Source organism: Diaporthe batatas (assembly GCF_019321695.1).
Source record: "Diaporthe batatas strain CRI 302-4 chromosome Unknown Contig00014, whole genome shotgun sequence".
In the NCBI taxonomy this organism is placed as follows: domain Eukaryota; kingdom Fungi; phylum Ascomycota; class Sordariomycetes; order Diaporthales; family Diaporthaceae; genus Diaporthe; species Diaporthe batatas.
The window spans coordinates 899,516-919,600 of record NW_025408561.1 but is presented as its reverse complement, the minus strand read 5'-3'; the positions used below and the strand labels follow the sequence as shown (position 1 = coordinate 919,600).

The 20,085-nt window shown below is 58.5% G+C and overlaps 5 protein-coding genes across 5 annotated transcripts; 2 read left to right on the top strand and 3 right to left on the bottom strand.

The window, feature by feature from the left end:
* Window positions 1-201: 201 nt before the first annotated feature.
* On the bottom strand, window positions 202-880 carry KVR01_010915 (uncharacterized protein; the record flags this gene model as incomplete). The annotated part of the gene is made up of 2 exons (XM_044786696.1): window positions 368-880; window positions 202-282 (listed from the first exon to the last, which is right to left on the bottom strand). The coding sequence occupies exons 1-2, from the start codon at window positions 662-664 to the stop codon at window positions 202-204; spliced, it is 378 nt and encodes a 125-aa protein (XP_044640062.1). The 5' UTR covers window positions 665-880.
* Window positions 881-1,303: 423 nt separating this feature from the next.
* On the top strand, window positions 1,304-2,966 carry KVR01_011096 (uncharacterized protein; the record flags this gene model as incomplete). Its single annotated transcript, XM_044784924.1, has 3 exons — window positions 1,304-1,708; window positions 1,826-2,331; window positions 2,399-2,966. The coding sequence occupies 3 exons, from the start codon at window positions 1,304-1,306 to the stop codon at window positions 2,964-2,966; spliced, it is 1,479 nt and encodes a 492-aa protein (XP_044640243.1).
* Window positions 2,967-3,768: 802 nt separating this feature from the next.
* On the top strand, window positions 3,769-4,831 carry KVR01_010991 (uncharacterized protein; the record flags this gene model as incomplete). Its single annotated transcript, XM_044785860.1, has 2 exons — window positions 3,769-3,927; window positions 4,013-4,831. The coding sequence occupies 2 exons, from the start codon at window positions 3,769-3,771 to the stop codon at window positions 4,829-4,831; spliced, it is 978 nt and encodes a 325-aa protein (XP_044640138.1).
* A 29-nt stretch (window positions 4,832-4,860) lies between these two features.
* KVR01_010867 (uncharacterized protein) lies at window positions 4,861-9,195 on the bottom strand. Its single transcript, XM_044791243.1, has 6 exons — window positions 8,078-9,195; window positions 7,595-7,854; window positions 7,459-7,521; window positions 6,870-7,391; window positions 6,252-6,789; window positions 4,861-6,197 (listed from the first exon to the last, which is right to left on the bottom strand). The coding sequence occupies exons 1-6, from the start codon at window positions 8,832-8,834 to the stop codon at window positions 5,143-5,145; spliced, it is 3,195 nt and encodes a 1,064-aa protein (XP_044640014.1). The 5' UTR covers window positions 8,835-9,195; the 3' UTR covers window positions 4,861-5,142.
* An 879-nt stretch (window positions 9,196-10,074) lies between these two features.
* Window positions 10,075-13,611, bottom strand: KVR01_011095 (uncharacterized protein). Its single transcript, XM_044784574.1, has 3 exons — window positions 12,291-13,611; window positions 12,049-12,209; window positions 10,075-11,968 (listed from the first exon to the last, which is right to left on the bottom strand). The coding sequence occupies exons 2-3, from the start codon at window positions 12,094-12,096 to the stop codon at window positions 11,270-11,272; spliced, it is 747 nt and encodes a 248-aa protein (XP_044640242.1). The 5' UTR covers window positions 12,097-12,209; window positions 12,291-13,611; the 3' UTR covers window positions 10,075-11,269.
* Window positions 13,612-20,085: the final 6,474 nt, after the last annotated feature.

Genomic DNA, 20,085 nt, shown 5'->3' with positions numbered 1-20,085 from the left:
CCCCGAACCCAGATGCCGAGTCCATAGTCCTCTCATACTACTGTTTGACGTTGCTGATAAAGTCGAATTTGCGATGTCCTGATCTATGGCCCGATGTATTGTGAAAGGAAATATGATTTTGTAATATTATTCTTGTGGCCCCTATTGTGTAGCTGTCTGCAGGCCCCCCCCGTCATGCCCCAACGCCTCGTCGTCTGTCCCTTAAATCTCACCCCCGACTTTGTAATGAAAGATCTTGTCATTTACTCTCCCTCCAGTGTTGGCCCACAGCCACCTCAGACTCTGTTCCAGTGATTAGTAGGCCAGGAACTGAAGCAACGGCCGGGAGGGCTCATCAAATCCTCTTGTCCGCGGGATCGACACTCACCGCGTTGATGAAGACACCGGTGAACATGGTGGTTATGAAGACATCTCCGACCGGGTTTCCCCCCAATGGTCGCTGGGCCAGGTCCAATTCCCTGTTGATGGGTCTGTAGGGAGGCACACCACGGTGCTGCGTATCCCAGCCGGGCGGGTTGGCTGCGGTGGATGCTGGCTGCGGTGGACGGCTGTCTTGGTTTGGTGGTGTTACAGTGTCGTCGCCCGTGAGGTGGATGTCGTAGTCCTGGAGGATAGCTCTTGACACGGCCGTGGTGACGGGGTTGTCTATTGTGGTGACAGACATCCTGTCCGCTTCTGGATGTGGGAGCTTGTCGTCAAGTGAGCACAAGCGGTTTGGACATGGGTAAATGTAATGTCTCGGATCACGGAGAGATAAGAAGTCGACCGAGGCGGAAACTGATACTGGTGTCGGGCTGTGAGAGCTCGAACCTCGCTCGGCCGCGCCGAAGTGCCCGCATGCCAATGCTGCTGTCTCAGTTCAGCCCACGCAGCCAAGCAGTGTGAGCAGAAACCAGGCGTGACGCCTTCCTTCATACGCCACCCCCCCCCACATTCCGCCCCGCGCCACCGCCCCTCGGACTACAACTGTTGGTGACGCAGACATCCCGACCTCGAGCTGAGGCCACGAGAGAGCAGAGCTAGGATCAGGGCCAGCCAGGTACGAGGAAGGCCTAGCATGATGTGGATGAAATTGGAGCCGCCGGTTCGTGCAACGGGAGTTTTACATGGTCGACGGTTCCGACGGAGAGGGCCAGGACTGACTCTGTCAAGACACTTGGGACCTGGCCTGTTTACTCCCCTTGCACGCGGCTGAAGCTTCTCGAACAACCCATTCCCGCATCTCGGCCTCGTTCTCGTGGTGTTCCGAGGGCCCATTCAGACGGACATCACACCGGACCCAAACCTCGTCAACACTGCTGCCATGGCCTCAGATACAGCAGCCATTGACCGCCTGCAGGACTCTGTCGTTGACGGGCGGACAGAGAACGGGCGCTACCGCCAGGACCAGCTCCAGCGCCTGCACAGCACCCTGCGCGAGCAGGCCAGCCAGGTAATTGCAGCCCTCGTGGCCGCCTCCAAGTCTTGCAGCGCCGAGGCAGATGCCGAATTCTACCTTGGCATGGAAGCCGTAAGGCACTTCTATGACAGCCTGGACTTTGAGAAGGATCTCAAGGACGAATACAATGTGGTGCGCGGCGAGGATAACTTGGAGAGGAGAGTCGGCGCCGGGCTGGTGGTGATAAGACCGACGACTCACACCCGCTTCTACTCGATCGTGACTCCGCTGGCAGCTGCGATCGCGGCAGGGAATTGTATCATACTTGAGGTGAGCGCCACCTGGGCATCCATCCCATGCGAGACACCCGGAACAAGTCCTTTTTTCCCTTCCTCTCTTTTCTTTTCTTCTGTCAAACGTAAAGTGATTGCGCTAATGAAAATGTAGCTTTCCGAGACGACGTCGCAGGTGGACTCGGTGCTCCGCCAAGCACTCACAAATGCGTTGGATGTCAACACGTTCTACGCCAGCAAGACCACCACGGACCAGTCAGTTCTGGACGATGCAGTGCTAGTTGATCAGACAACCAATGGGCCCCCGAGCACTCTCACAAACCAGCTCCTCTCCTCGTCGCAGGCTCGCTGCGTGGCTATCGTCGACCGAAGCGCAGACATCGACGACGCGGCGAGGGCCATCACCACCGCCAGATTCAGTTTCGGTGGCACGTCGCCGTACGCGCCGGACCTGGTGCTGGTCAACGAGTTTGTGAAGAGGGACTTCTTCGAGGCGTGCTCCCGCTATGCGACCCTGTCGTTCGCCAAGGACAGCGGCGTAAACCGGGCGGGCGGCGGCCGCGACGGAGAAACGCAAAGGGCTATCAAAGATGCCGAGGAAAGGGAGCAAGTATCGAGCTTCGGGTCCAACGACTTCAAGCTGGTCGATATCGTGGATAAGTACGCGTGCCGGTCAGTGCCTGAAGAAAGACCCATGCTGACGAGGCTTCTTGTCCCCTCACAACAGGTCGTCGCCCGTGATGGACCTCAAGATCACAGGCCGCTACCTGCCAATCGCCACGTGCTCGAGTCTCACAGACGCCATCTACAACCGGGACTTTGAGAAGCCCTTGCTGGCAGGCTACTTCTTCGCCGAGTCGGGCTCAGCCAAGTACCTGGCGCAGTTCCTCCCCTGCCATGTGGCGCTCATCAACCAGATCCCCACGCACCTGCTCGTCGGGCCGGCCGCGCCCACGGCACACGCGCCAGAATTTGAGCACCGATACAGCCGCGACATGTTCTCGGTGGCCCGCCCGCAGTTTGTGAGGAAGCCGGCGGCAGCCCTCCACAAGGCAGACGAGCTGCTCTCGGGCGGGCCAAACAAGGGCGGCGTGACGGCGGCGGCGCTGCGCGAGGCGGCGACCAAGCCTCTGGCGCCGGTCAAGCAGTCGAGCAACAAGGGCGTTGGGTTCTTCGAGCAGGGTCTCCTGACGGGAGCGGCACTTTACTTGTCTGTGATTCTGCCCGTGGTCGGTTACTCAACCTACTTCCTAGTGAGGAAAGGCGTCGAATTCGCGCTCAAGCTCAGGCGCTGACGGGCCCCAGCCCCGGCTTGGGGATACCTGCGGGCGTGGAAATCATGTCTGTTTTGTCAATATTGATCAGAGAGCGATAGACTATCTCACTGCAACTTTCTGGCGTACTTTGGGGTCTCTTCGGGGATTGTTCTGTGGCCGGAAGACTGGCCGAGACAATCAGAGACATTTGGAAACGAGATGAATTGAGTTTGTCCTAGTTCGTCCCAATTCGTCCCGATTCTCGGGAAGCTTTCAGCCCTGGTTCCCCCGCCAGGCTGCCAGGGTCCAGATCTCCGAAGATGACCCACAACACCGGGATGCTGCTGCAGCCTGCAGGTGGGCGTGGGATGTGGGGAGGGGCAGAGCTGGGGTAGGTCTCGTGGTGGCACGGTGGGGGGACACAAGAATGCGGGTCGGGGATCGGAACGGTGGGGGGAAGGGGGTGGAGGGGGGTGGGACATCTGGACGGGAAGGGGCCAGCCTTGCAGCTGCCATGGCGACAGACGAGGAAAGCCGTCGCACAAGGGCTTCAGACAAACCGAGACAATCCGCCTCACTCCGCCTCACTCCACCCCGCCCTATCTTGCACGAGGGCAATTAATTCGGACCCCCGAGAAGACCGGGGTGGCTTCTCCCGGCTCTGCAACGGCCCCACCTGCCTTGCCCATCTCGCCTGCTAGATAGACGTCGAGTCTCATACCACCACGACTAATAAACACGGGTTGGTAAATGCATACCTGCGTGGGTATCTCATGTGTCTGCGACTTGCACGCTGTAAAACGACCATCAGAAGCCCCTCAACGAGTCACCGCCAGGCAGGATGGCAGTCGGGAAGACCACACAGGGCAGGATGGCCCCGGTGCACTTCTTCTCCCACGGCTCGACCATGATGCTGGGTGAGGAGCACAGCTCAGCCGATTACTGGAAGAGGATGGGCGACCTTGCCCTGGCAAACGGCCTCGAGCATGTCGTGATGATGGTGAGAGAAGACAAAACAACATGCTGTCTCCCTGTCTCCTGCGCGTGCGAGAGCTGACCCCCGTGCTCCACAACACCACCCACAGGGCGCACACTGGGCAACAACATACGACGGCATCTACATCTCGGCACACCCGAACCCGGGAAAGTCGCCCGTGGCCTACGTCCACCCCTCAAAGTACGAAAACTACAAGCTCAACCCGGACCTGGCCATGGTGCCCGTCATCCAGCAGCACCTCGCCGCCGCCGGCATCCCCTCGCGGCCCGACCCGGGCTTCGACTGGATCCACGACACCTACCTGGTGCTGATCCGCATGTTCCCGGCCGGCTGCCCCCCAACCACCATCATCTCGGCCCAGCACAGGTACGACCCGCACTTCCACATGTCCGTCGGCGCCGCCCTCCGGCCCCTGCGCCACTGGGACGCCCACAAGACCCTCTTCATCGGGTCCGGAGGAGCCGTGCACAACCTCTACCGCAACGTCTGGGCGCCCATGCTGCGCTACCGCGACAACTTTGCCCAGCCCACCCCGCCTGCCGCCTGGGCCATGGACTTCCGCCAGGAGGTCATCGACGCCCTCGTCGCCGGCAACACCGCCGAGACCTCCGTTGACGACGCCGCCTATGGCACCCCGCTGCGGAACGGCAAGGGCACGGTCGGCAGGGGTACCCGCGGCGTCGGCGGCCCGCGCCTGAGGAGGAAGATGACCGCCCTGATGAAGCACCCCATGTACCGCGAGGCCCACGCCACCGACGACCACTTCCTGGCGTCCCTGTGGGTCGCCGGCCTGTGCGGTGCCAAGGGCGACGAGGACATGAGGGGCGAGCTCGGCGCCGAGGACTGGGAGCTGACCAACATGTGTAACTCGCAGTTCACGCTCGGTAGCTGGGACGACGATGACTGAACTAGTCACCAGGTCAGGCCTGGAGTGCCTTTTTTGTCAAGTGTAAAATTCCTTTTTGATATCCCATCGCATGTTTCTGTAGCAAAAAGCCCCATAAACCAAAAGAATGCTCTTCTAGCTCGATCATGAGCCGCATTCCAGCCTCGGGTCCGTACCCAGGACAGAAAGGGGGGGTATAAATTGCCCACATTCACGTTTCAAAAAAGAACATATGGCCCAGAGCACCCACCTACCAACAACTCCCAACGTCCAAAAATAAAGACCGAGGTGGGGGATGTGTGCAAGGCCGCGTGACAGATTTCACTTCCTGCCTAAGTCAGATCCATGCTATCCCATCCGTCCAACGGCCCTAACGAGCTGAACATGTCATCGCCCCCGGTGAGGTCCAGCCCACCCGCGGAATCCACCCCAGAGCCTCCCAGGTTCAGGTCTCCGCCACCGCCTGACAGGTCCAACGACAGGCCGGCCGCACCAGCATCAAGCGCCATGGGGTCATCCATTCCGAGCTGGCTCGCAGCGGCGTTGACGGCAGCAGCGTCGTCCACAAGCACATTGGCCATGGCGGCGGCGGCGGCGGCATCAGCGTCGTGTGGGAGCGTCGCCAAGGTCGCCACCGGCGCCATCTGCGCCTCAACCTTTTGGTATAGCCGGACCACCGTCTCCGCCATGGCCGGGTCCTTCTTCTGCGTCTTTTTCCACTCCTCGGCCTCCCACTTGAGCGCCTCGCGCAGTGACAGCCGCCGCTGCGGCGGAGTGGGTGCCAGGGCGTCGTTCGCGTTGCTCGATACATCGGGAGCGCAGACCAGTGCGATGGCGACGTCGTAGGCGATGCTCCCGTTGCCGGTCTCGGTCAGCTGCTTGAGCTCCTCGAGGATGGCCTGGAGCAGCCGCCTGGCGCCCATCAGCTTCAGTCCAACCAGGACCTGCCGGTGTGCGTATGCAGTCGGCATGACGCCTGGGTTCAGTGACCACATGGTGAGGTTCTGGAACGTGGTTCTGATGCTCGACGTGAGGCCGCCACTACCGCTGCTGATCCACTGCTCCAGCTCCTTGTCGCCCGCTGCACCTGTGCGCCTGGAAAGCTCGACGTTGCCTTTGAGGACCTGCAACAGCGGCTCGACATCTTGGCTCCTGGGGTTTTGCCTCTGGTACGTGCGCAATCCACTCTCCAGGGGTTTGGCAACAATGTTCTTAACAGTGTTGAGCATGTCGGAGGACTCTGGCGACATCTTCTGGCTCGGTCTTACGATAAGCTGCAGAATCTTGACCGTAGCCTTGTTTTCCTCAGATCGGTCGGTCCATAGGCAATTGGAAAGGTACATGATCCCCGTCACGAGGGACGGACCCAGGAAAGGCTCCACGAGATCTATAGGCAGGCGGTCAGGGCAGGTACAGACCATATGCAGAATAGGCCACTTACATTCGATGCCCGTCTTGAGGGTCTCTTCTGTCAGGTGTCCGGTGCTAAAAGCCAGCACGATGTTGTGGAACAGAGTTGGTATCAACAGATAGAGGTCCTGGGGTGGACAAGATGAGAGCAAATCATCGGCAAGACCCCCGCCGTCCGTGTCGAAGAGGCCGTGGATCCAACCATTGAGCTGGTTCCTTTCCTGGTCGCTGAGCTCGTCCAGCGGGCGGCTGAGCTGCCCATTGGCAAGAAGCTTAGCCACGAATGAGTCCGACGACCGGACTCCCAAGTCGGATGCGGTCAGATTGTAGCGGTAGACGAATGCCAGCAGCAACAGCAAGACAGACCCGAATTCCTCATAGACCGGTTGATATTCCCCTTGGTCATCCTCGTATCCCCAGTTGTCCAGCAGCTCGCAAAGAGGACTGAGGATAGTCGTGGGCTTGTCGAACAGCAACAGAACATCCAGGTTCAGGGGTTTCCCCACCAGTTTGGAACAGAGCGTCTTCAGCGACATTGTATCCTTATTTGCACAAAGTTTCCCAAGCATCTAGTTGAGCTCCATGTCAGCACTTGACAACCTAGATACAAGAAGGACTCAACCCATAGAGGCTGGGAATGGCAACTCACCTCCGTCAAGGCCTGGCAGCAGGCACCGACGTTGCCGTCCATACTTTCAAGTTCGGTGACGAGCTTCTGGATACGCTCTTGGAGCGGATCCGCAAGACACTCCTGCACGAGTTTGTCCTTGTCATAACGTCCCCCGGCCGGAAGGGTCTGGTACGTGTAATCCCCAATCAGTCGATCAATACTTGTCTCGGGCACAAGGCCGTGCAGGCAACACGCCGTGACGAAATCTGAGCGGACTGATTCTGTGAACGGGTTGCTGCTAATATTGTTTTCGAAGAGAGATGTCAGTGTCGGAAATGTATTGGTGTCAACCCGACTTAGCGCATTCGTAATGCACAACTCTGAGTTGAACTGGTACATTGGTTCCTGCGTGGCAAAGGAGGCCAGGATCAGGGGCACTTTGTTGATCAGGTATGATCTTATGAGATTCGCAGTCTTCTGGCCCTCGTTCTTGAAGATGGCATTGGCGAGAACGTCAAAGGATGCGAGAATGAGATCGATCGCAGTCAGTTGAATGTCTCCCTGCAAGCAGTCAGTCCAATCAGTCGTCTGTGCCGCGCCATCGCTAGAGAGGATATACGCTACTAACCTGATATCTGTTATGCAAGTAATTGTAGAATGCTGCATCGTCGATCAAGGGCCTTCCTATGAGCTAGGGGCCGGGCATTTGTCAGTCAATCAACTCTGCCGCCTGAGGCCGTCTCCGGCATCATGGATGAACCCACCGCCGCGTTGAGGTAAATGTATAATCCTGCGCGAGACCTGTCGACGTGTAGGTCCGGTATTGAGAGATTTTGCAGGCCCAGGGTCTCGTCGAGCAGCTCGTCCATTTCAGCGTTGGCAGCCTCTTTCTTCTTGTCGATTGGCTCGAACCCGGCCAGCGTCTCGGTGCGAAACAGTTCGAGGCGTGCTGCAATCTGGGAGGCATTTTGCATTATGGATGGGATGAAGCTGGCAAGGCTCTGCGAGAGGCCCTTCCGCGCACCTGACGAGCAAACATCAGCCCTGTCATTCCCCGGAAGACAACCCCTTGCTGAGACAAGCTCCTTACGAATGAGTGCAGGCAGAAAGATAAACAACGGCACAATTCAAACTGGATACGCAAGCAGGAACACAACGACGAGATGCTCGCACAGCAACGCAACTCAGGAGGAAGACGCACGCCGAAAACAGAACAACTAGGGGCACATTTTACACGCACGACTCACCTTTCGCGAACGGCTTGCCCAGGGCCTGCAGCAAGACTGGGTTCTCACAGACACCCAACAACAGCATCACGAACGCCGCCCTAGAGTTGTCCATATCGTCTCTCTTTTGTTGCGAGGCCTTGCTGCCCGCACCACCCATGATGGCATCCTCATCGTCAGCCTGGAATGCGGCGCTGGCAGCCGTGAACAGGGTCATCCACCGGGCCATGATGGCACTGACATCCAAGGCGTCCCTGCTGTTCCTGATGGCCAGCCCCTGCGCCACCGCCTTGGTGAGGCGGTAGAAGATGACCTCCTCGGACGAGAAGCTGCTCTGCCAGCAGCGCGCGACATCATTCTTGCCCGTGCCGGCGCCGGCCTCGGCTGCCGACTTGTCGCCACCACCACTGGCCCCGCCACCGTCCGCCCCGCCGCCGTCGCCCTGTTTCCGGTGTGCGGCCAGCAGGACGTGGCACGTCGAGTACCGGTACAGGGCGGCGAGGATGGCCGGGGTGTCGACCAGGCCGAGATCCAGCAGCGTCTGCATGTAGTGGGGCACGCGCGGGTCCAGGGTGTACCTGTTCCACGAGGTCGGGCGGAGGACGAGGTCGGCGACGGGGCCGTGGCCGAGGGGGTGGCGGGCGTGCAGCAGGGGCGCATACTCGGCGAACTTGTCAAAGTCTAGGCGCTGGACCAGACAGCGCTGCAGGAAGCGCCCCCATTCCCTGCGCGCGGTGGCGGCCTGGGAGGCGACGTCGGTGCCGCTGGAGTCGCCCATGCTGCCCAGGTGGGTGTGGCTGGCTGTCTAACGGCTTGTGGCGTGGGCTCTGATGGCGTAGATCATGCGGTGAGGCTTCATGCCAGGAGGAGTCGGTCGGTGGCGGGCGGACGGTGAGGGCGAGAGGAGGAGGAGGAGGACGACGACGACGACGGGAAGACACAGGATCAAACTCGAGGGCGAGGCAAGGCGCTCAATCTCAATTGGGCGTGTGCTATGCGCAGAACTTGCATGACCAGTGGCACGATATGGTCCTGCAGAATGAGTGGTGCCCTATAGAAAAGCCAATTGAGGCCGACTGTGAGAGTGTAAGCATATACGGTGCGCGGGGGCCCGCGTGTCTGAGGGCGCTTGTCGTGCGACGGCAGTAGGAGGCTTGAAGCTACATGCTGGGAGCTGGGAACTAAGGGAGCTCTCAGCCCCATGAGGGCGTTGGTTGGCCGTGCCTGCCGCAAGCACGGCACCTACTGTGACCTACTTACTGTGAGTACCCGCATACTACTGGCCGACGTTGTTATGGCCTAGCCTGCCTGCCTGCCTGCCTGCCTGGGTACGCATGGATCTGCCTAGGTGCAACCTAGGCAGGTAGTGCTTGGGTTCTCGGCACCATCGAGCAGGTCCCGAGCCAACGTCCCTCTTCGGCACGATCCGAATGATTCTAGTGCTGTTCCCAGGCAAATCCCAGCCGCAAACCAGGAACTCTAACCTTGGAGCTTACACCGCGTGGGGGGTTGCCGCAGGAGGGGTGTCTCCGCCAGGGAGGGTTACGGTGGTGTAGCATGTTACAATGTAGCACTGGCCAGAACTGTCAGAGGGCAGCCATCGCGCCCAAGAGCAGATCATTCATCAGTGCAACTCCCACTGCATCACCCCTCGGTGCAGGTTTGTTTCAGTTGCACGCTTACCCTTGTGGTTGATTCTCTTGCTTGTTTTCTTCCAAGAGTCATCATCGACATGATCATCATATCAGTCAGTCCTCACCATGGCGCACCCGTCTTGGATCCCTGTCGCTGGCGAGCTTACCGGGTAAGCTCGCCAGCCCATGCAGCAGCGCGCAAAGGTCGCGGCACGGCATGCAAAGCGAGCCTCATTTCCAGGTGGCGGCCAGATGATCTGCGGTACATCTTGTCTGTCCCATGCCACGCTTCTCAAACAACGGGCGGCTTGATCTTCAAGTACATACGACCAGCCTCAATAAGTACATGCTGGCACGCGAGCTGCACGCCCCATGTGCCTGCCTCTTTGCACAATTATCAGTATGATTATTGTTCTTGTTGTTGTTTTTGTTGTTGTACCATCGTGGCAGTGACAACCTCAGGTACCTGCCACCAGCATGGCGATCCCGCATGCGGCGAGGGTTGCGCGGCTGGCTGCTCATCCCGCCGGGGCGGGTGATTGCTCTTCCAAGGTTCGCTGCGGGACGAGCCACAAGCCCAAGTAATCTGTCCAGAAGAGGGATACACACCGTCAATCGTTTGACAGCATGCTGCACGTCTCGCCTTGCAATTCTGATGCGCCTGCGTCAGGGTCCCCCAAACCCTTGGTGCCTGTGTTCCCGACTTCTTAAACTCTGACTGGCGCCCCCTGCCTGCCTGCACCCCAATTGCCCGCGGGGAGCCAGAGATTCCCACCCTTGGAGATGCACCCTATCACTGCAGCGCAGATCCTGCGACCTCCCACCGCAAAGGAAACTGTTCCAGACCACTCATCAAGAAGGCAGGGCTTTGACATGCTCCCGACGGCATTCCACCCGACGCCTTTCGGGCGAAGAGTCGTGGCGCGGCTCCGCTATCCTGGGAGACAAACTCCCTGCGGCTCCGGGGTTGCCCAGGCTTGGTCTATCAGCAAACGCGATGAGGGTGAGGCGCGGTGCCTGCGGCTTATGTATCACAGTCACGAGGCTGGCCTGCATTCATCCCAGTCAACGGGGCTCGGGGATGCGCATCGACCGTCTCGTGGCGCGAATTTCGTGTGCTCGGGCAGACCTGGTGGGCGCAAACTTGATGGGTGTACTATGATGTCTATCGTTCTTTGTAAGCCTTCCAAACGAATGCATTCTCGGGTCCGTCGTCTAGACGAGCCGCGCGGTGCTGTTTGATCCCACAGCGGCTGTCAACGAACCCACACAGTCATACTAAGCCCCCCCCCCCCACCTCAATGCAGTGATCGTGATGTTGTATGCAATCCAGGCCCCTCCCCTCTCGCCCGTGCCAGTCTTGAGAAAAGGAAGCCAACCACGTCTGCTTCTGGAGGTACAACTTTCCTGTCAAGGGCAACAGCCGGTGCAGTGTATTTTGTAGTGCTCGTCGCCAAGTACCTGTGGGGGCTCGTTTCGCAGCTTTCGTGAGTGCCGTCTGAGCCGAGATGCTGCTCTTCCAATTATTCGGTCTGGGCGCGTGAGATAAATTGTTCCTCCTCGCACTGGCTTCGGCGGTCTACCGCCTCTCTCGCTTCACCCTGAAACCCGGCTCTTGGCCCCGAGCCTCCGCCTCGTCAACATCGACTGGCGCCCGGGGCCCTAACATCCAATCTTGCATGGCCAGCCACTCACTCCAGCTCGTCTCGGCGCTCACGATTTCCTTCTCGCTGACGTTCTGCAATGGCTTCAGGAACGGGACCATCTGTTCACCGTCCATGTCGTAGTTGGCCTTGACCCTGAGCCAGTTGTCACTCTTTGCCGCAAAGAGGTAGTTCCGACGCTCAGCTTCGTGCAGAGGTCCCACCCCAGCGACCCAGTCGTCCCCGAAGAAACCGTGGAGGATGCCAGGAATGTCAAAGCCCGTGGCCACCAAGCGTCTGATGTAGGGGGTGAGGGTGGCGTATGCTTGTTGCTGAGACTGGCCCGATCCTAAGTGCATGGGCAGTTTCCCGGCAGCGGTGACAGAAGAAGGGCCCGGTCTAGACATACCCGGCAGCCCGGACGACTGGTGCGAGTACTGGTGCGCTTGAGGTGACACTGCACCACTCGAAGAATATATAGGGTTCGGTTGCTTTTGGTAAGGCAGCTGTATGTTCAAAAAGGCCGAAACAGCCTGGACAGGGCCAGAGTGTTGCGCGTGATCCAGGAAGTATCGCACGCATGACTGAAACGCCCCATGCCACTCGAAGATGTCGAACTGGGCGTTGACGAAAGGCTGCGGGTCTCATTAATTAGATCGCCATGCAGTTTGCCCCAGAGCGCGGCGCGGGCGGTGCAAGGGAAGGGCTGATGTACCTGGGGCTGCTGGAAGGACGTCCCATCCATTCGACCAGAGAATGCCATGGTATCTGAGCAACAAGACAGGGAGCAAAGGGCTCCACTGGCTGACACAAATGGCGGCCCTCCGTCACAACCGTTACTTTCTGGACGCCAGAATCTGCTTGAGGATGTGATGTCTACCAATCCTATCAGCATTCGAGCCCTTAAGGTCTCATTGGCTGGCAAGTCGCCGGTCCTGGGATGCCAGGAAAATTTACCTATTATCTAGCAGATAGTGTGCTCCAGGATCCGGTGCCGCTGCCTCGTCTTGACCACTGGGTAGTCGTTGTCTGTGGATGCAACCTAGGCCGGTAGCAGGTAGCTTGTGGGACAGAACATGCCAGTCTTGGCGTGTCTGGAAACACAGCAACAAACACTGCTCTGTCCTGGCCTGGTCTTCCCTTGTCTCCTCCTTGGGCGCGGTCAGGTTGTGGAGGCGGAGGTGGTGGCGAAGGCGGTGGCGGCGGTGGTGACCAAGTAAGGGTTTGGGTGCGTCAGACGCGCCGTTGGGAAAGTTGAGAGCTGTGCAGACTGCAGGTGGTCGATATCAGATATGACAGAGATTGAGGTGCTCCTGCTGGTTGCTACTGTGAGTTGGGACTGCGGGGGCCATGTGAAAGCACTGGTGGCGCGAGGGTGATGGGGACGGACGGCCGGGAGAAGCAAGGAAAGATAAAGATGGTGTGCTTGTTTTATAAATTGTGCAGATGGGTTGGGGTTGTTTCGACGGCGGGCTATATCTATGTAGTCTCGTGCTGGATCCTCGGCGAGGTGATGTGCGCGCGAAAGTGAAAATGAGGCCCATGAGGTTGCATGGGCTGCAGAGGCAATGCAGAGTACAAGGTTACATACAGGCAGAGAACTCCCCTTCATGTCACTGTTCTGTCCTGGCCAAGGGGCTGAGGATAAGGGGGTACCCGGGAGGGGGGCCGCCACAGTACGACAGCCGTCCTGCCTCGCCGGTGCGGGCCCGCGGAGGAGGAGCGAATGGACGGACGGGGAGCCTGGGGGCCTGGGGGCCTTGGGCGTGGGAGGGCTTGGATGCCCTTGGGCAGCAGCTCATCCGGTCATGCCTGCTGCGCGCCCGCAGACACAGAGAAGGCGCGACATGGAGTCGTTGGACGAGCTGGTTTGGAGGTTCGTGGGCCAGCAACAAAAGGCGGCGCCATGAGGGAGGTTAGTATGGGACCCGCAGGTACAAGCTACCTACCTGCTTCAGGGTAGGTAGAGGGCCATTCTAATCCCTTCCAACGGGACCACATCTGGTGGGCGTGCGAGGTGAGGCAGGGTGCGGGCTGGGATGACAAAAGTCTGGGGATCGTTGTTTGCAGGCCGACCAAGACCAATGGCTGGGGTCGCCGTTTGAAGAGGCGCAGGCAGGGTCTTTCGGAAACATGCTGAGTCCAGATAGGCGAGTAGAAGCCATGGCTGGTTGTGGGGCCTGGCTGGGCAAGGATAAGGGTCGGAGAGTGGCAGAGGTGCACAGCACACAGGAGGTAATTATGGCGAGACGAAGAGCGGTTCTCGTCTCTTTCTTTGTCCCCCCCCCCTTCTCTTTCTCTTTTGCCCTGCGCCCTCCACGTCTTTTTCTATCATCTCTTGTCATACGCGTGGCGGCGCCTAGGTTGACCCGTCATGGACGTGAGGTTTGGACTCCCAAGGGTCACAGCTCGGATTGGGTTGGGTTGGGCTGGTCTTGTCGGGCTGGCTGGCTGGCTGGCTGGGCCCCATTCACACGCATAGCTGGCTGGTAAGTGATGATATATGTGTGTCGAGGCGGTAGCCAACTCTGGACCCCGCCACAGGGTCGAGCCCTGGCGCTGGGGGATCACAGACAGATGGGACGTCTATTGGGATGGGAAGGCCCGGGTCGAGCCATCAGACGGTTGCAGTCGGGCTGTCAGTGTGAGCCTGAGTGATCGTTGCGACTCAAGATACTGTGGTAGAGAGGGCTGGGTTTTGGGACTGGTGTCAGTGGGGACGAGCATCACCTGAAAGGACGCAATGGCAAGATATTCCAACTTCAATGTTGTCACCCGTTGGTGTTGGAACCCAGATCCGAGCTCTGATACAGCACGAGTACCTTCCGGACGTAAGCCAGAACGTGGTGGAGCTGATGTATCTGTACTTTCGGGACTGTGCCTGTCCCGCATCATGTCTGTTGCGGGTACGTCGCCTGGTCAGTGCGCTCAGTACATCTGCGACTTATTATCCGTACAGTACTCTGCTCGCCCCGCACGCTCGCGATCTGCCTCGATGGGTACATAAGTACATGGGCACATGGGCAGTCGATATGCAACCCTGAAGGGTCGGGAATATCTCGACAGCTGGGTGCCCAGGTGCCGCGGGCTGGGATCTGTTTCGCTTTGAAAGGCCCGAAACCCTGGGGGCTCCGGGTTGGCTCCGGGTTCTCCAGACTGCCTCTGAAGGGTTGCTCTGCATAGGCGCCAGGGTCGCTGACCACTGCCGGAACTCTCTTCTCTACGCAGTACTATCGTGGTATCTCCTGCGATAGCGTAGGCGGAGGCGTGGCGACAGCGACAGCGGCAGCGGTACGGAGTAGCGCAAGCGCAGGACAGCGCAGTGCAGCTGGCCTTGTCCTGGCCTGTCCTGGATTGCAGTGTGCTGTACGTAGCGACCTGCAGGGTTTGCTCGGACACCAGCAGAGGCAGGGCAGGCTCCGGGGGCCGAGCGGGAAGGACGAGGTCGAACACCTGGGGCGATTCGGCGCCGAAATGACTGACACTGACACCTTGGATCTGGCGCTACCGGCTCGATGTCGATGCCGTCTAGCCCGTCTGGCCCGTCTGACCAGCTAGCCCACGGCTAGCGCCCCTGATCTGCCAGGGCTGCCCAGGGCTGCCAGGGCTGCCAGGGCTGCCAGGAACCTGGGCAGGCGTGGGCGCCAGACCCAGTAGGGGCCAAGAGGCGAACAGCCAGCCGGCCGTGGGTCCGGACAACCCGCCAACGACACGAACCACGGTACTCCGTACTACATACTACTAGTACTGCGTACTGCAACATCACCCCTCTGCTAGCCACGAGCTTGGGGCACTGGCACGGTGCATGCCTCAGGCCCTCAGCCCCGTCATGTCCCTCTTTCTCATTAACTCTCGACCACCGTCGCAACTCGACGGCCATCATTTCCCCCCATGGGAACCCTCGCCGTCACAAGTCGCAACGTCCTCTGAGGATCTCGGCGCTAGGCCCACGTATTCGCGTCCTAAGCCTCACATAGGTGTAGTCTGCCTAGTCTTGCTAGTCCAGCCCAATATCCTCACAGGCCGGCCTTCCTCCTAGCCTGCACTGCTACAGTACACAGTACATACCTGGGCGGGTATGGGGCTACTGTGGTGGTGCCATCCATGCTCGGCCATGTCCACCTCTACCTCCTCCTGCTGCTCCTCCTCCTCCTCCTCCACCACCACTACCACCACCACCACCACCACACACACCGGCCAGACTCAGAGACGGTATGGGGCCCACATAATAGACGGAACGTCATCCGCTCGGCATAATACCGATGGTAATAATCAATTAAACTTCGTCAAACTCCCGCCGGCACCAGATCCCGCCGTCAACCCTCAGCCATTAGCCGTCAGCCGTCAGACACGGCTCTTCCAGTCCATCCCGTCGCGTACCGCCGTGTCGCCGCCCACGGTTCACCACCGTCGGTTCACCACATGCCCATGTCTCTCACATGACCGCCTGCCCGCCTGTGGATATGGATGGCATCATGCCTGGCCTCAGCCTTGTCGCAACCCCTGCGCTCCTGTCACCATATGCAGTACTCACAGCACTACCTGCTCCCTACACCACGCAGCCCGCAACATCTTCCACAGGGTCAGTGAGGGCAGACCAGATCATGCGCGCATGCACCACAAGCTCCGCCGATCAGTATCCCAATCTCGTGTGTGTGATGCACAACCTTCCAACTGGCCCCGATGCTAACTCTTCGTGGCCAACTACTACGCGCTGTGTCCGGCCCGATACAACCATGATCTCTATCCGTCGAGTCCTTCTACACACGTTCCAACCTCCATGCTCATACGCCTAGTTACGAGTGTCATCCATGGCCATCGCCACTGCGGCCAGCCTCCATGCCTGTCGTGCTTTCGTCTTCCGTCTTTCGTCTTCCGGCTTCTGTCTCCCCGACACAGGCAGACTGACCTCAGAGGCGACGCTAGCTTCGATGGCCCCCAGGTGCTAGGTTTGCCTCACCATTCCATACCATGGAAACGCCGGATTTGGTGCCCTTGGTGCTCCATGCATGCTGCGTCTCGCTACCACGCATGCTTCACCCCAAGAGCATTCAGCACGCTGCCTGGTGCCATTGAGTCATGCTTCTGGGCACTCCATTGGTCTGCTCGCTTGACTACTCAGCACTGCTCGCTGAAGAAGCGATACCAAGCTCTCTTGGCCACGTTCTGCAGCGGCCTGGGATCAACTTCGTCCCTTTCGCTGTAGTGGCTGTCCTGCTGCACGTCATAAACCCTCCCAGGGCACTTCCCCGTCGAGGTATAATCGACCAGGTCGTGGCGATCGCTTCATCATATCGCCATTTAATTGTCCTTGAACAAGGCGAATGGCAATTGCATTCTGCACACAGTCTAGTGGCCACTTGGCGAAACCGTCCTCGTCGAGGCCCGTCGCCCTACAGCGTGGGTTCCCTACCAAGAGGAGCCCCCTGTGCGACGCCCTACGGCCGCCGCAAGGGCCGGTCCCCACCTCACAAGGCGCGGTGACGCGAGTTCCTGGGGACCTGCCTGTGGTTCGATTGGGCTCTGAGATTGCTCCGATAGAGAATTTGTACATACATGTAGCCGGGGATACACACTCTTCTCGCGCGTTGACCCCCCAAGCCAGCCAACCTTGGGATCTCATGCTCCTGAACTTGGCCCTGCATGTTTCCAGTTCGGCGGATATGTGTTACACCAAAACACGACTAATGACTTCGATGGGCCCAATGTCGTGCGTCATTAATTATTCCCGGAATACAAGGGCTATCCATTGGACTAGACTTGCAGTTTTGAGAGAAAAAGCATGGTGCCTCGATTCTTGTCGGACCGCCAGACCGCGCTCTCTGCTTGTCAGTTCCCAAAGTATTCACCGCTGCATCCCCGATACCAGGGGATGACCAGGTGTCCCTTCGAGGAGGGTGAAGCCGGCAAAGAGCACCCAGTCTGTGCAGAATGGCTGCTCTCCAAGGTTGACTTGCATCCCCCCTCCCGTTCGCTGAGACTTGTCTCGTCTTCCACTGGGGGAAAGTTGGTGCATAAGAGGCCCCTGGATGCATCTGGCCACCGCATGATACACTAGCAACCCCAAGATCACCGTGTCCTAGGTCCCAGCATCTCCAACATCTCCGCTGCCGACGCCTCCAGGTTGATTCGGGGTTGGCCACGAGTTTCCATCGCTCGACAGCCTCATGCCGACGGGACCGTGCAGGTCAACCTTCCCACGGAGGTGGCAAGATGCTTACAGTAGTCCCAGCCAGCTCACCTTGTAGGATTATGGAATGTCGCTACTGTACCACAGTCTCCAGGCGCCTCGCATAGGATATCAGCATACAAGACTGAACCTCTTGTGCCTGGCTCCGAGGCTCGGGACACCCGCGTCCCGAACCCAGGTCAACAACGCTGTGTGGAGCCCTTTTGACCTCACCGGTACCATTTGTCCTACCTAAACAAGGAGCGGCCACCTTGTGGGACAACGCTATGGTCCCTGAGATTCTTATTGTTGGGTGTCCACCGCTAATTCCCAGTCGAAACGCCGCTTCACTGGTCCGGTTCAGGCGTTACCAGCCACCGGTGATCCTCTGAGGCTCTGCCCTATTCCCTCTGGGTGTTCCCGGCGGGCTGCGTCCGTTATCAGTCACTCCGTACAGCTGTAATGATGCTTATCCCAGGCAAGTCTCATACTCCGGCCTCAGTGTGTCGTCAGCATGGCCTGATTTGTCTCGGAGACTGCAGCGTTGTTTGCAAGAGGGAACTACTTCGTTCCCGAAAGAACCTCGTCACCGGTGCGACAGCTCTACGCTTTCCGCGTTTAGGCCCGTAGGACGCTCCCATATTGGGTCTCTCGCTTGTGAGCTGTCAAAAGCCATGGCTGACCTAAGTCATTGCGATGTTCCGGCGCCTCACTTTAAATTCGCTCCGCGACGTTGCACCAACAGTCGTGGCTTTGAGCAGAGCTTCCTCTGTGCCTCTTCTGATACTGGTTGCTTAAGGGCCACTTGCTGCGTGCTATTATCCAGCGACAGTCTATTGACTTCACGAGCCAGCAGGAACCAAAATAGCCAAAGATGGAAGCTGGCAGCAGCTCGTATATCCCACAACCAGCACGAAGACTGACTTTCATTGTGTCCGCGTGGTGCAATCTCAAAGGCGGATTCAATGCTCGCGTCGATTTGGGGCGAAGGAACGGCCGCATGTGGATCGAATGATCAGCACCTTCATCATTATGAGTTCTGATATGTGATCTATCGCATTTCACGCCAGTAAGGATCCTCTCGGATGTAAGCTTTTTTTTTCTTTTCATAAAACGACACTTGGCCCCATGTCATGTTGCCTCATTTCGAACCAGCATGTGTCATTGACCACTTTTCTCACCGGCCAGGCCAGGCAGCGAGTGACTCGGTTGGAATGAAGCTTGACGACTGCGCCGTGAGAGACAGTGAGTGCCAGGCAGAGGTCGAGGCACAGCTGTGCCTCGACCAGGCAAGAGAACACAAAAACGATGGGAGTCGCCGCGACTGTGTACTTCTAAGCTGGCACACAGAGAGACTATGCGATCTCTGCGGCGGCTGCCTCCGGAATTTGAAATCCTGACAACGAAGGAGCCCATGAATTTATCCGGGCAGCTCCGGTCCCAGGTCCTCCACGGTAGAGTGCCTCCTATACCCATGGCATCCGCCATGGGTCAGTGTCAACGGCTATCTCGTCTTGTGTGGACTACCATTAACTGAAGCCGGGGTCCTGTTAGATTTGCAACCAGGCTCGTGCTGCCACACAAACGAGCTGTGAGGGGAATTACGTTCCAAGGCTCATCTGCTCCTCCAGAGCTGCGCGTACAGGTCCACATTGCAGAGGTTCACCAGGTCGTGCGGTACATCAGCAATCTATCATCAAGCTCACAGCCATAGGGGCTGGATAATTCTTATGTTTCTATTTACTAATCTTCAACTTCTGTTCAGGCCATCGACCCCCCCTGCCTCCCCAACCTGGCACACAGTAAGTTGACTTGGCTTTGAAATTTCAATGCCAGGGCGCAGTATGAGAGCTTACCGGGAAGTGGGCATGATTTAGCGAGTTACAAAGCCCCAGGCTTGGACAGATGCCCGAGGCGCAGGTAGCATTGGCCGGGCTGGACTCCAGAGGAACGTCCAAGAAACACAAGTGACTGTGCACTGCATAATCTCTGCCGAGGACTAGTGACCGTTACGGTGGAGGGCAACGTGTGCTGCCTCCCAACAACACGGGACGACTGTTTCGGGAGCTAGTAACGTGGCGGCTTGATGCCAAAACATGCAACGGTCTTTTTTGTCCGGCGACACAACTGCATTTGTTGGGGGCGGAGAGCAGGCTCGACATGGCTTCCACGTTGTATCAACTTCACAGCGGAGTCACGCAACAGTAAACTGATGCTGGGCCTCGGGGTGCGTGGTCCGGACCGCAGCAAGGCAACATCGGCGGGCGGCTGGGGCATGTTCCGCTGAACAGGATGGGCTTGCGACCTCGCAGGAGAGACAGGCTCAGTCGACATGTCCATCATTGTAGAATGAGGGAAGACACGCCGAGAGCTTCTCCGGGTAGGGATCTCAGTCTGTCCTGGAGGCACTTTGGCAGGCCGAACAGGAGACTGCTGTACTAGAGTGACCTGGACGACACAGTATTACCAATTCACCATCGAGACAGAGTTCAGTCTTGCACACTGCCACCACGATCCAGGATGTTCCTTAGCGTTATGAAGCGCTGGAGTGGGACTTGTATACAAGCACGTACGTACTCCATC

What these genes read in the sequence shown, in the direction of transcription:
- KVR01_010867 (XM_044791243.1), bottom strand. Translation starts at nt 8,834, where the DNA reads ATGGGCGACTCCAGCGGCACCGACGTCGCCTCCCAGGCCGCCACCGCG. An exon ending in GCTGCCAGGCCTTGACGGAG is followed by an intron (nt 6,790 to 6,869) that starts GTGAGTTGCCAT and finishes GAGCTCAACTAG; the next exon opens with ATGCTTGGGAAACTTTGTGC. An exon ending in CCTCAAGACGGGCATCGAAT is followed by an intron (nt 6,198 to 6,251) that starts GTAAGTGGCCTA and finishes GCCTGCCTATAG; the next exon opens with ATCTCGTGGAGCCTTTCCTG.
- KVR01_011095 (XM_044784574.1), bottom strand. Translation starts at nt 12,096, where the DNA reads ATGGCATTCTCTGGTCGAATGGATGGGACGTCCTTCCAGCAGCCCCAG. An exon ending in CGTCCTTCCAGCAGCCCCAG is followed by an intron (nt 11,969 to 12,048) that starts GTACATCAGCCC and finishes TGAGACCCGCAG; the next exon opens with CCTTTCGTCAACGCCCAGTT.